The sequence below is a fragment of the Asterias rubens genome, chromosome 4 (assembly GCF_902459465.1).
Source record: "Asterias rubens chromosome 4, eAstRub1.3, whole genome shotgun sequence".
NCBI lineage: Eukaryota > Metazoa > Echinodermata > Asteroidea > Forcipulatida > Asteriidae > Asterias > Asterias rubens.
Genome location: NC_047065.1, coordinates 7,583,754 through 7,599,008, shown reverse-complemented (window position 1 = coordinate 7,599,008; position 15,255 = coordinate 7,583,754). Strand labels below are relative to the sequence as shown.

At 38.2% G+C, this 15,255-nt stretch overlaps 1 protein-coding gene across 2 annotated transcripts in view; it reads right to left on the bottom strand.

The window, feature by feature from the left end:
* Positions 1-15,255, bottom strand: part of LOC117288857 (F-actin-uncapping protein LRRC16A-like) — a 58,193-nt gene that overhangs the window by 41,436 nt on the left and 1,502 nt on the right. For both annotated transcript variants that reach the window (XM_033769710.1, XM_033769711.1), the window contains exons 2-6: positions 12,294-12,394; positions 2,535-2,585; positions 2,066-2,125; positions 1,042-1,187; positions 282-447 (exon numbers count right to left, since the gene is read on the bottom strand). In XM_033769710.1, coding sequence (XP_033625601.1) covers positions 282-447; positions 1,042-1,187; positions 2,066-2,125; positions 2,535-2,585; positions 12,294-12,394 — 524 coding nt within the window. The remainder of the gene's footprint in view (positions 1-281; positions 448-1,041; positions 1,188-2,065; positions 2,126-2,534; positions 2,586-12,293; positions 12,395-15,255) is intronic.

Here is a 15,255-nt window from a genome sequence, read left to right as displayed (position 1 = left end):
TGTTTGATTTTTTCCTGAGGGAGGAAAACCGGATAGTCTGGAAAAACCCTCGTGGCACAGCAGAGAACCAACGCACAACTCAACTCACATTATGGCCCCGACCGGGAATCGAACCGGGGTCACCCTGGTGAGAGGCGAGCGCTTTACGCACAAGCCAACCGTGCCACCCAACCGTGCATATGTTGAGATACACCAACTGTGAAGGCTAGTCTTTGACAATTACCAATAGTGTCCACTGCCGTTAAGCAGCTGTATAAAAAATTACGTCCAGTATAACTCACCCATGCTACTTCAGCCATGTATGCCTCTTGGTGTAGATCACACATACATGCGTACATCTGTGTGAAGCCACCACAAGGCCCCAGTTCTGGATACGTCTCCTCTAGCTTCATGTTGAGGCTCATCATTCGGCTCTCTGGTTTAGCCGTTATTCGGGGTATTATTGCTCTGCACACAAAGAGAAAAATATAAATATCTTCAAAGGATACTTCAAGACTGGTTTGAAGGAGCAGGCTGCTTCTCAAGATCAGTGATATTTTCAAACATTTGGAGTGTTACACCAATAAATTCATATGTTTTTTTAAATAAAAGTTTTATCAGTCTCATTACCAAAAGGCTGGTTTCCGGGAGCAGGCTGCTTCTCAAAAATTTATAAACAAAATCAGAGATCTGTTCAAACATTAGGAGCATAACAAACAACATCAAATAAGTTCACATGTTTTTTCATCTAAGTTTTACCAGTTTCATTATCAAAAGGCTGGTTTCTGGGAGCAGATTGCTTCTCAAAAATTGAAAACAGATCAGAGATCTTTTCAAACAATTGGTGTGTTACAAACAAATATCAACAAACAGTTTTGTTTTTTTAATCAAACAGTCTGATCAGTTTCATTATCAAAAGGCTGGTTTTTGATATTTTCTTAAAAGGTAAAGGACCAACCCGGTAGGTATTAACATTCAAACCGGGAAGAGTACCCACACACAGGCTGATCTCAACCCCCCCCCCTGCCCCCACAGGTCAATGATCTTATCAGCTAGACTTACTCAATAGGGAAGACATTGGGGAAGCACTTCTTGATCTCCAGGGCTATGTTTTCAATGATACAATCAATCTCCTCTGTCTTGTCTGTAGAAAGACTGTATGTCGTCTTATTCGTGTTATCCTTCTTTGAATTCACAAAGATCTTCAACTGTAGGCAGAAACGAAAAAGACAGTCTTTAAAAAATGTAGTTCATTTTAACTTATAAAGAGAGTTGCGATCATCTTTGCTTTTTCTGAAGGTGACAGGTAATAATGCTGGACTGATACTGGTTCGCTCTCATTGTTCAAAGCAGCTTGCTAGTTTTCAAAATATGCAAGATATAACTTTTTGACCAAACTAAGTATTAAAGGCAGTGGACACTATAGACTGATCCGGCCTATCAATCAAACTGTGCGCGTTCACCCATTTGACCAATCACAGCAATGATTGTGGTCGGACAAACTCGGTCATGCGTGCACGTATATTTGGCACGCGCGGCGGAATCGTGCAGAATGTCATTGGGAGTGTTCGTACACGTTTCTTGCTCACGTGTGCGGTGGGCGGAGCTTAGTGGAAAGCAGGAAGGGTCCATTGGTAATTGTCGAGAGACTAGCCTTCATAGTTGGTGTATCTCAACATAAAATAACAAACCTGTGAAAATTTTAGCTCAATCAGTCATCGAACTTGCGAGATATGAATGAAAGAAAAAAACACCCTTGTCACACGAAGGTGTGTGCATTTAGATGGTTGATTTCGAAACCTCAAGTTCTAAATCTGAGGTCTTGAAATCAAATTCGTGGAAAATTACTTCTTTCTCGGAAACTATGGCACTTCAGAGGGTGCCGTTTCTCAGAATGTTTTATACCATCAACCTCTCCCTATTACTTGTCACCAAGAAAGGTTTTATGCTAATAATTATTTTGAGTAATTACCAATAGTGTCCACTGCCTTTAACCTTCTTGCATGAACAAATAGTACGGGCCCAAATCCTTTAACGTACATCAAGAAAATAAAATCATACTGTGCCCTTGTAGTTTTGTTTTTACCTGGAGTGGCTTTAGACTTTCCATGCTGTGAATCTCCAAGAAGTTGAACTCATGCTCAAGCTATAAGACAGAAGAAAAACAACAATCAACTTTTGTCTCAAAAATTATGTTAAATTTTTGGTTGAACAAAGACAAATTCTACTATAGAGCGGGAGTTGAGCCTGCTACCTCTGGATTAAGTTGATTGCGCTCTACCAACCGAGCTATCTAGCCCTCGTGTTCGCAGTCTCCCTATTTTGTCAATTTCTTTGTTTAGGGGTGCCAGTCGTAGGAAATTTTAATCTGCAACTGCCGCCGTGTAGCCAGGGATCACACCAAAGTTTATGATACAACCTGGGAAGACTCAGCAGAGGAATCACCTTCAGGGGATTCAACTTTTTATTTCAAATGTCAAGTAATAAACAACAAAGGAAACTTGACAAAATTGAAGTTAAGACAAAAGTCACTTCCGTAATAGATTTCCACTTACTTTTGTTGGAATCTTGTTTGCAAGTATAAATGCTCTGTACTTGGACAATCCCTGTAGATACAAAATAAAGGGAATGGAAAGAAAATGTCAAGTAGTTACATCGAACGGAAAAAAATCCCTTCTAAGGTATAGAGTTACATAGCTCAGTCGTCATGAGTTTCATAAACAAATCAAGGTAATATACTTGAAATCTGTACTGGTGTTAGTTTCATCCCTGTCAGTTTCAGATATAGTACACTGTGGGTACAACTGTGTTGGATTTACATTTGTATTTTGATACTTGATTTGAAATATTACTAATTATAGAGTTACACGAGTAGCAACCAAAACTCGAATAGTTTCCTTTCCTTGAAAAAGCTTTAGCTCAAAGTGAAAAAAACAATTCTGAAACCAACCCTACTCTAATTTCTTTATTAAGGGAATCAATGTGTGGCGAAGAGGTTTTCAACTAGTGGTTTAATCCCAACGAGGCTTGGTTCTTGATCGTTTTACCGTGATGAACACACTTTGATTCCCATCCATAAATACCTTTTCGATCAAAAACATCATCACTCTTTGGTCTAAAAGTAAAATAAATGCAAAAATTATAATTGTTAAATGATTTCTTTCAACACAACACCCCTCAAGCTATGAAATGGTGAAGCCCTCCGCCGCCCTCCGGTAAACAACTCCTTATAAGGGAATGCTGTGCGCGTCGTGCGTATCGCGTGATGTGGCACAACTGTATCAGCCGTTGCTCTCGACAAATAGGAATGAAGAAACTGTCTTATAAGAACAGGTGCAAGGTCGCGTGTCACGCCAATGAATTAACACTTTTTACCAATGATAAACAAAGGTTTCCCACGTGACGCGCTCTCCACCAATAGGAATAGCGAAACTGTCTGAGGTATTTATGAATGTAGGTTTACATGTAGTCTAAATAGAATGCTGGTGTCCCATTATGGTTATATGATCCAACTACCACTACATGTAGGTTAGGCACATCTGTGTTCATGCTGAGTATCTCATTCATACACACATCAAAAGCAGTCAGGAAATACACAAATGATGCTGAACTATTTTCGAATAAAGACACACAGTAAATTAAAAAAACTGGTAGCTACTTGGCAGATGTTAAATGGGGTTAATGGCTAGATTTTTCTTTGAGGATGTAGCTCAAAAACTTTAACGGCCAGAATTGTTTTTAAAAGGCTTTAATTTGAATGAAAACAAATTAATAAAATAGCCACAGTTGTCTTTTAAATGGGCAAGTAAACTTTGTCAATTAACATAATTTATCAGACTCTGGGTAAACATTTTAAAAACAAATTTATTTATTTTTTAATCAAAAACCTAAGACCCACCACTAAAATCATCCGGCCTTTGATCCAATGTTGATGTTCTAGACCAGATGGCCACTTCACAGGTGAGGCTACACTTAAAGATGCTATGTCAGATTTTCGGCCGATTTAACCCAAAAATTTAGATTTAAAATTCAATAGGTATTTTCATGGGGGTCGAGAAAGTTACAAGCTTTCATTTGAGCCATTGCTCGAAAAAGTCCGCCAATAATTAGTAGCAGTGAAATAAAGTGCTCAAAATTAGTTTTTGTAGGGATCCCGACAATACATCACGTATCCAATTCTTATGTGTTTTATAAGAAACGTTTTAAATTTTTGTCATGGTTCCTCACCATTAAAAGTAAAAGTGAAACTTTTTTTCGTTAGAGCGGTTGATACTTTTCGAAATACCATTCACTCAAAAAGAAAATTTGTTTTAAGGTTTGGGGCCAAAAATCTGACATAGCATCTTTAACTGCCACGAGGGGCACATTGTCACCTTCTCATAGGGCTGAAACAGGGTTACCCTATTCACAGTCCCCAAGGACTGGTAGAGCAGAATGCACTACCTTCCCAACTTCCTACAAGTGTCATGACCGGGATTTGAACCAACACTCTGCTGCTGACAACATCAGAGCATGGGTCCAGTGAACTAGACTGCTCGGCCACAACAAACTGGTCTTTATTATAAGAGGCCACGATTATTATATATTTACACATGTTCTGTAATCACGTGGTTGGTTCCATAACCATGTGGCCTGAAAACATGTGCTTTTAATTTTAAGTCATCATGTAATGTAAAATTACATACATTACATTTTAACCCACCAGTCCTAAAGTGCAACCTCCCCCCCCCCCAAAAAAAAAAAAAAAAAAACATAGTACTTGAACCAAATTGTTGGACCACCCCTGCACATGGAATGAATCAGATTGAAGTAAAACATGTAGGTCTTGAAGTTAAAATCAGATTAATTTCTAACTTCCTCCGGTCCCAGTAAATGACATCACAATGATTTTTGCAAACCGATGATGTTAAAAATCTTTTTTAAATGCATTCCGAAACGCTGTACTAAATTATTAAAATCAAAGGTTGCAACACCTTTTTTGTTTTGTTACATTCCCTGAATATGTGAGTTCCATTTCTGTAGGTAAAGGATAGATTTCAGTGTTAAAAATATACAGTACATGTAGGTCAAGACTAGATCTACCTAGTGTGCTGTGTAGTGGCATTACTGCATCTTCACTTCCTCATCAAACTACAGGTTTTGTTTGACAACTTGTCTAGCGGTGAAACTTTACTTTCAAAATAATAACAGTGGGGGTGTGCCATTTCCCTGAGCTAACTATGCATGTAAAATTCCATACATCTTGCTTCCCACATTGTACAAGTTGGATACAATTGTTTATTTTAACAGCAAAACAGAACCATCCAACCTTGACTGTTGAACTTGATGGTTACATGTATGTATTGATGAAACTAAAACTCACCTGGTAATATACATAAAACATTGATCACCATAACCAATTTTTTAAATATAAATTCCCAATTATACTTTGGTATATATTTTAAGTTGGTTCAAGGGTTTGAGAGGTAACATTTTCCAGTGAGTTGGCCAATCATTTGAAACCATTCATCTGCATAATTGGTTGTGTACGATGACACAACTGTGCACAGGTGTATACAGATGCATTCAACATAAATAACATCATATTGCAGGTCATGATTTTAAATATCAATATAAACCACAAGGGAAACTGACTGGGTTAGGTTTGTAAATGATTTTTGGGGTTGAACAAAGAATTGACTAGAGTGGGATTCGCACCAACGACCTCCGGATTAACGTGCCGAACAAAGATATTGACAAAATAGGGAAACCGCCAATATAGGGCTAGATAGCTCAGTTGGTAGAGCGCCGGCACGTTAATTTGGAGGTCGTTGGTTCGAATCCCACTCTAGTCAATTCTTTGTTCAACCCCAAAAATGATTTTAAATATCATTCAAAATCGAAGTGGATTGTATTGAATGGTCTGACAGTATGAGGATTAAGGTTTCAAAAGTTTCTGTAAACCTACAAAAGGGACCTCAATTACTTAAAAACAGAGTTCTCCCTATAACTTTTTAGTGATTAGCCAGTGTAAACAAAACTTGTCATGTCACTAGTGCGACAGCTTTTTCCTTTGTCCATATTTTAAATTAAAGGGCCACTGCTAATACTTCAGTGGTTACCTTTTTATGGCCGAGTAGGCATCGTCAAAGCCGGTTAGTAACCTTATAACACTTTAAAGTTTGATCAAGTAATATTGATAATGGAATTATTCCATGTAGAAGTACATGTAGGTTGATGTAAATGACGCACTGGGTCTCTTAATGTCAAGATAAAGGTTCCTAGAGATCAAGTTTAATTACTTGTATCGGTATCCATGTTGACAAATCCCAACTTGCCCTGTTTGTAATGTAAACACATCAGGTTGTCAAGCATGTGGTCCATACATGTAATTGATTACATTGTAAATTCATCATGCTGGGCTCCAAATTAACACTGGACCCAGCCGTCGATTTCAACAAACTCTTCCTAACTTAGGATTAATCTTGGGATGAGTTAAGTTCCGTATCCATAAACATTAGGATACATTGAACCCATCCTACATGTAGGTTACATGTAGGACGAGTTACTGACCTAAACCTTGAGATAGGATTAATCCTAGTGTTTTGTAAAATAGGCTGCAGGGCCAGTGATTGTTAGCGTTGGCCAGTACAATACAAGAGATACCATACAAGTTCGCCAGTCTTGCTTTTACTTTTTAATTAATCAATAGTTGGACAATAGCCTCATAGGCTACTTCATTAGTTTTTACATCTTTGTGGGAAAAAGTTATTAATATACAGCGCTAATATACAATATCTTTCGACTCTTTTGAATCTCAAGCTACACTTACACATGTACACGACAAGAAATGAGATTATTTCTTTGTGGTTGTTCAAATCTTTTTAATTCTGGATTTGTGAAATAAATTATGGTCCAGTAAATATTTTGAGATACAAAACTACCTCCCAAATTTGAGCCCTGTGTCATGGGACAGACAGGACTGGAATGGGGAAGGGGGTTCGTAAGAATTGGTGTTTTTTATTGAAAAGACTTTTGTGATGAATCAAGTCTTTCAATCTATTTTATTTGGGGGAGGAAGAGGGAGCTCTAAGAAAGGAAGGTGGATTGTAGCAGCTTGATAAAGCAAACATTTTGGACGAAATCCTTCCCTGAAATATTGTCAACTCTTGATGACCTTGGAATCAAGCCCATTCACTTGACCCTGAAGGTCTCTGAACCAGTGTTGACTAAATATTAAAAAGTTCCTTCACGCTTTTGGTAGCTCAATTACTCAGATTCATAATGTAAGACATGACAAACATGTCAAGACACTTGATTAATTTACGTGTAATCACTTCCTTTCCAACCAGCCCGACACATTATATCTCTTCATACTTCCTTGTCTACATATATTAAAGGCAGTGGACACTATTGGTAATTACTAGCATAAAACCTTACTTGGCAACGAGTGATGGGGAGAGGGTTGATAGTATAAAACATTGTGAGAAACGGCTCCCTCTGAAGTAACATAATGTAGTTTTCGAGAAAGAAGTAAATTTCAACGAATTTGATTTCAAGACCTCAGAATTTGATTTTGAGGTCTTGAAGTTAAGCATCTGAAAGCACACAACTTCGTGTGACAAGTGTATTTTTTCTTTCATTATCATCTTGCAACTTTGATGACCAACTGAGCTCAAATTTTCACAGGTGTGTTATGTAAATTCATATACAGGCCTACTTGAATATGTTGAGATACACCTAGTGAGAAGACTGGTCTTTGACAACGTACCAATAGTGTCCAGTGTCTTTAAGTTGATGAATGTCTATGATAGAAGTGTTATTTATGGCTTTTAGGACAACAATCTGCCTCTCACCCAAATCCTGAATCTTCCGTACCAGTTACATCAACCATTTCAATTATTTGATGAAAATATTTCATGTTAAAAGACATTAATTTGCATTGAAATCTTCATTCACAATATAAGCCGTTAGTGCTCGAAAGTTGTCTGCATAATAAGTCCTCCCCAGCTGTCATTAGTGTTGGTACATGATTTCCTGTGGCTTTATGTTTGACCTTACTGATAAAATAAAGTGCAACTTGACAATAGAAAACTACTATCCTGTTTCTTTTGTTATGGAAGAAATTAAAGTAGGGGCCTACTGAAAGTTCGACTCAAAAGTTCTGTTAATAGATCTCACTGAGGACAACAGTAAAGATCTGGTTACTAACAGTTGATAACTTGGACAGTGTATTAACAAATCAGCCGTTGATTTCACCAAACTCTTCCTAACTTAGGATTAATCTTAGGACTTAGGACGAGTTCAGTTCCGTAGTTGTTATTACGTATTGTATCCATCCTAAGTTAGGACGGGTTACTTGTCCTAACTCAAGATAGGATTGATCCTAGCGTTTCGTGAAATCAGCTGCTGATAACTTAAAATTACAATTTTGTGTTAATCATTCCAGTATGAAAAGGTCGGACCTAAATAACATCGACACTCTGAATCACAATTGTACAAGGTCAATCATATTGCAGGTTTTGTTCCTTGTATGTCAACTGTAAGTTTAACAATCAATTCATTGTTACATGTAGATATGCAACTAGTTTATAAACTCTCAGGAGCATTTAGGAAACTGAACATGGTTAGAAAATAGGATGTTACCAAACCCTGACAGGTCTAAAAGGTAACACTCCTAAGCACTGGTTTTGCATTACCAGTAATTTCTTTAGTTTTTCACTCCGAAAATTGACAACACACAAAATACCTCATATGTTATCAAACAGAAGCAAAATTAATTCTCTTCCAAATTTGGCAGCTGCAGCTGGCTACGGCTGATGCTTATCATTTCTATGGGCCTTCCTGTATATTTCAAAGATTGTTTGCCATTCAATTGACAATCAAGTTACAAGCCACTACAGCCAACGCTAGCAATTCGTACCAATGAGGCCTATTCTAAATTTAAGCCACCAGCTGTAGCCACCAGTTTAGACAGGGCCCAAGTCATTTATGGCTTATAACTCAGTGCCAATTGCTGAAGAGGGACAATTTCTGCATTGAAAGATGAGATTTATACTAAGACCACACCTCTATTGCTCTAAAAAATGATGATATAGTGTAAGATGAGTTGGGTTTGAAAGCAACAAAGCTCAATAAGTAATGAAGGCCTGTAGTTTGACCCAGGATAGAATTTCCAGGTTTTCATTTGACTGTAACGCTGGGTCAGATAACACCGTCACTTCATTTAAAATATTAAATGCTAGGCCTGGTATCACTATTAGGTGTACAGATTTAGGCAGTTACAGTGTTTCATGATACCTTTTGTAGATGACATGAATCTCTACTCACTGTGAATGAGGGTTATTCATTTTGAGGTTGTTGTTTTACTCACACCATGGAGGAAGGAAGAGAAGGAGCTCGAACGACCCGCAAAACCGCAGAGTAACAAAAGAATACCCTGACAATGCCCCTAACTGACCAGTGGAAAAAGATAGGAGACCTCCAGCTGGACGGCCGATTAACGAGCAGGATTAGATCTCTTTGTACAGAACGTGCGGTACCGTCGCTCTGCACAGTTGCCTTCGTGTAAAGTTGAATCATTGGAGACAAGAATTGTGAATATACACATTTTCATTTACCATTTGCGGTGTTTCACTGAAACATCATGGCATATTTTTACTTTTTTTGTGACTTTCTGGTCACTAGCGGTGGTTCAAAATTTGGGTATTAGCACACGAGGGTGGTTGGTATTCAATTGTGTTTTAAGATTTGGTGAGCACAAGTGTACACAATTTTTATCAGGTCTCAAAAAAGTAGTTTTTTCTGAATTATATCCATACGACATACGACACCATAGTTGAGTGAAGAACCAAGTGCGCACGCGCAAACTCACATACGCCAGGGGTCGCCCATTGTCTGTGTAAGGTATGTGGGTGATTATGAGGTGTCGTTAAACCGACCGCAGTACCGCAGGTTCGACTTTTGAAGTCCCTTCGTTCGAGCTCCTTCTCTTCCTTCCTCCATGCTCACACTGAGGTGTGTTAGCATTGTATACTCAGTTCTTCCCCCCCCCCCCCCCGAGTCCTTTGATATTTATTTGGGTCCAGGAATCGAACCCCTGAACCTTGTAGAGCAGTGCCTCACCAACTAGACCACCAAGATTGCCCGGTAGCTAAAGGCAGTTCGAAACTTATGTTTTGGCAGGGGGTACCGCAACGATATAATAATAATAGATGTTTTGTTCAATTTGCATCCGGGATAAAGATTATGAATTTTTGTTTACCCATGCATGAATGAAGGTGTTTGTGTAGAAGTTTACCTGTAGAAGTTTCAGCTTCAAGTTTTTAGTAAGAAAGTGCAAATCATAGAGCAAAGTTTTTAGGAGACTCGAAAAACTCTGTTGTACTGGTACAGGCAAAACAAATTCATCCCACTAAGATGAAAATTGTTATACTATTTTCTCAAAAACTACGTAAGCATCCCAGCAAGTTGTATTTTTCTCAACAAGGAAGCTTTCTAGTCAGAATTATGTTTAAAATGTGTAAGTTTTATGTAAATCTGTGGACGTTTGTGTTTTGTGTAAACAAAAAGTACCCAAACCCTTTGAACACCAATTTTTGTGAGAAAATTTGCCTGGCCAGGAAGACATTGTATTCATAAGTGTACTGCAAAGTATGTGTTTTTTTTTCATACAGCTTTGCATGTTTCCTGATTGGAAGATCCATGTTTATGTTATGATTGCGTGTCCATGTGCGATATATAGTACGCTACTTCAAATACACTCTAAACCTACACATGAAGAAACAAGAGAAGTGTTGGTTTCACAACTGTGTTTTTACTTTGAGCTAAAAACTATTAGAGGAAAGGAAACTGTTGAAGTTTTGGTTGCTACCCTTGAAGCACTATGTCAACAATTACCAATATTTGAAAACAATGTGTCCAAATTTTAAGTAAACATTGTATTAAAGTGTAAACCCAACAGCTTTACCAGTTGTACTCACACTTCAGTCTAGGACACTTCTGTCATTAATCACAACTACCTGATTTCAGGAAATCCTTGATTGTTCAGTGTACATATTGTCAGATAATTGTGGGTTGAAGGTAAACTTACAATACAATACAATAATCTTTATTAGATCCCAAAAAGGGTAATTCAAATGCTTGCATACAGTAAAAACATTGACACGTTAAAAACATTAAAAAACGGACAATTGCTATATACTTGGTACTAGAAGATTTGAGAGACAGTGTTTTAAAGCTGAGACATAAGAAATCAAAACACTAGAGTGTGTGAAAGGGAATTTATTTTGCATACTATGTGGGAAAGACTTTGCTCCATGAAGTTGAAAAACAATGATTGTTTAACGTGCAAGGTCATGGTACCTTTCGCTTTCTGTGTGTGTGCGCGTGGATAATTATAGCACCCAGATTCTTTGTTACTTTGATCAAGGCATAGCAAGATCAATTGCTTTTGAGAGTGTATGGAAGCAAGTTTGCTGACTTACAAACTTCCAATATTCTCCTTTATTCAAGAAAGACAAGCGCACGCAGTAATCTTGTAGTACAAAATTACTGAATTTTTGCATAAACTACCTGAAGTTAAAGGTTCTAATGTACTTTTTTTTGTAGGGCCAAAAAACACAATGTCCACAGATTTACATTAAACTTACATCGTTTGAAGATAATGATAGTAGAAAGCTTACCTGAAAATATTAATTGCTGAGGTGCTGTAGTATTTTGAGAAATGAGTAAAACAATGTCATGAAAATAATTTTCGTCTCAGTGATCATGAGACGAAAACTATTTTAGCATGTAGAAGCGTATTTTCATGACATTGTTTTACTAACTTCTCATTATCTTCAAACTGTGTACTGTAAGTTTAATGTAAATATTTGGCATTGTGTTTTGTGTTACAAAAAGTACCCAAATCCTTTAAGTCTGGATGCCTGTGATCTACTTGATGTAGTGTTCCATTGAGGCTCAACTAGCCAACTTCTCAAACTTGTTTAAGATGGGGTGTTACACTCCCAGGGCCCAACTGTGTAGAGCTGCTTAACGGCCAGTTTAAGTGAGCTTACTGCGTCAGTTTCCATTTCATAGCGCTGCTAACTAGTGCGCATAAAAAGGCTTGATATTTATATTTCCATTGCTAACTGTATGAAAATTAATGACATAACACTGCAAATCCATGTTGAAAGCATGACCTGATCACCTAATTATGTTGCATGTGAAATACAAATACGCTTTAAGCAAATCGTCTGCTGTGGTTGGCATAAGAATGCTTACCGTTCAGCATCGCTATGAAATTGGTCGCACTACTAGATTTTTGTTTTAAAATTACAAGTATAACTCACCAGTATTTTGGTCTCCAGTTTATCCCCTTTTGATGAATCCATTCGGACCAGCTTGAGCGTGCCATGATTGAAGCGTTCTCCAAGACAGCTTAGAACAGAATCTAGCATTCATGGGAAAATCATAATGTAATGGGATTAATCATTTGGAGAGCACATTAGGGGGGGATTTGAAGTACGATTTGATCCGAACCAATGACAAAAAGAGAAATTAATACACCCTTAATAATAATAATAATAATAAATACAATAATTATAAGAATAATATTAATACTAACAGGTTTTCATAAACTGCTTTTCAAATAGTTGCGGTTACAATATCAAAACTGCTTTCAAAGTGCTTCCAACATTAATTTTAAAAATATTAAATCACACAAAATTCCTAGACACTGTTTAAACCAAGATATCCTAAACATGTGGTGTATCGTGGCCGAGCGCTCTAGTTCACCAGACCCAAGCTCTGGTGTTGTCAGCAGCAGAGTGTGGGTTTGAATCCTAGTCATGACAAAATTGGGGAGGTAGTGCTTTCTGCTCTACCGGCTACGCTTCGAATTGAAGATACCCAAGCCTACATTCGTATGGAGTGTGAAAGGGGTAACCCTGTTTCAGCCCTAGGAGGTGGCAATGGCCTCTGGAAAAAAAAATGTAGCCCACACTGCGAAGTGGCCTTCAGGCCTTGTGTGTCAGGCGACTTGCATAAAAAAAATAATAAAAAAAATATAAAAAAGACACTTGGGCCCTTGAGCAAGGCATTTAGACATTGCTTTGTAAAAAGTTTGGAAGCTGCATTCTGCTAAACTAACCAGGCTCCTAGTGGACAGCGTTTTAGCTAGCGAGCCGTGCACCCGTGTTTTGCACGGCCAGTTTTGTGAAATCACGGCCTATTTTTTCAAGCACGGCCTGGCGGTGTAAATCTAGCCGTGCACTATTTAATTATACGTTTGTGTAATCTAGATATCAGGCATGAGAATCTTCCGGTTTAAACCGGAATTCCGTTTTTTTTCCTTTCAAAATTGTGGTCTCCGAGTGCGATGTGAATTTGCTATAAAATTCGGGGGGTAGGTTTTTGGGGGTATACATTTGGATTTCTCTAATCCCTCTTCTCTAGTCAGACAATGTAAGTTTACCTTTGTAATAGTTATTATCGCGGATCCCCACACGTCGTTCATGAAATACCGGCACCTAAACAATAAATTGCCGTCCAGCAGCTGGCCCAATTTACGGCTTGTTGTCTTCCTGGCATCGCGCATGCATGCAGCAGCAGCGACAGATGTATAAACTTTCCTCATTCCTTGCTTCGTTTATAGTGGTACGGTTCAATAATGTTTGCGTGTAATGCGCTTGCTGGTGCAGCAAAGATAACACGTGTGGAGACTTTTGAAAGTCTACTGAAAAAACAATGCACGTGTTTGCACCATGTGTACTGTGTGCTGTGTACGTGCAGGTTTGCACACGAACCAATGAGCGGCGCGGCACGAATCTGAGATCGCCGGCAGGCCATGGTAAACTGGTACCTGTTATTGCCTCACAACCAGCGAAAGATATATTGGGAACCAGCAAACACACTGTACGTCCGGACGACGTGCTTTCTTCATTGGTTCTATTTCTATGTTGGGGTCTAATCTCAACCTCGTTCCAGTTATACCCTATGCTGAATAACAATCTCTTTCACAAAAACACATCGCTCTCGCCAAATATATAGGCCTATATATATTTTAAAATGTGCGTCGCCGACGGATCGTTAAAATCACAAACATTTAATTGCAAAAGAATTTCTTTTACACAACCAAATTTCAAATCAAGAACCTATAAAAATGGTTTTTGGTGAGAAAAAAAAAGCATTTTCAAGGGCAGAAATAAGGGATAAGATCGTCAAAAAAAAAAAAAATATTATTACTATTATTTTTTCCCCCTTTCTTTTTCCGGAATTGTAACAAAATCGCAGGCGAACCCAAAATTGTTTGAGCTTTACATTCCTTATTTTCCCTTAAACCTATTATAAAAAATAAAAAAAAGGAAAAATCACACAAAAGTAGCTCACTTCTACCTGGAAAAATAGGTGTCAGAAATGCATCAGAGACCACCACAGAGCTTCTAAAGTACCCAGAGCTCCCAGGGCCCTTAAGCGGGCCCTGGACCCCGGCCGTAAGTGACTTCGCGCTGCGCGCTCGTGTTGTGTGCTTCGCACACAAATTTTGGACTCTAAAAATATTGCACTCCCTGTTTTTCATTTTGCACTCCCACTTTTCAAATCCTAGCTAAAACACTGCTAGTGGATGAAACCCATGCCAACATCGTAACGAACTGTAAAGGTGGGGGGGGGGCATCTTGTTTTTAGCCCCTGGAGTAGGTTGCAACGTGCCCCTGGTGGCAGTTGATTTGGGTCAATAGCCCAAATCAGTGAAGTGTAACCCTCACCATGAAGTGGTCGTCAGGCTATGTGATTTTGGGTGATCTCTCAACAACAACTGTTTTGTTTTTGTTTTCAAACAAAAGCTATTTTCCTCTGGTCTGTGTTGTGATACAATTTCATCTTCTCAAAACCCATCATGAACATGAAAGTGAAACTAATACATACAAAAAATGGCTATCTCAGGAATACCAACTCATTCTAAGTCTTCGAACAAAAGTAATTACATGTATTATAACAGGATTCAACACAGTTGGTAGGCTGCTGCTTATTGCCTTTTACAAATATAAGGGGGGAAATGAAAAAAATGGGTCCAAAAATGGTTGTGGAGAGGAGGGGTCCCAACCCCATGGATACCCCACTCCTTCAACCCCGAGTGTGGAAAGTTAAATGAAGAAAGTGATAATTAAAAAACAAAAATCCAAACATTAATTAACATTATTATATAATATGTATACTCAATTGAACAAAAAAATTCCCTGGACACTGGACACTATTGGTAATTATCAAAGTCCAGTCTTCTCACTTGGTGTATCTCAACATATATGCATAAAA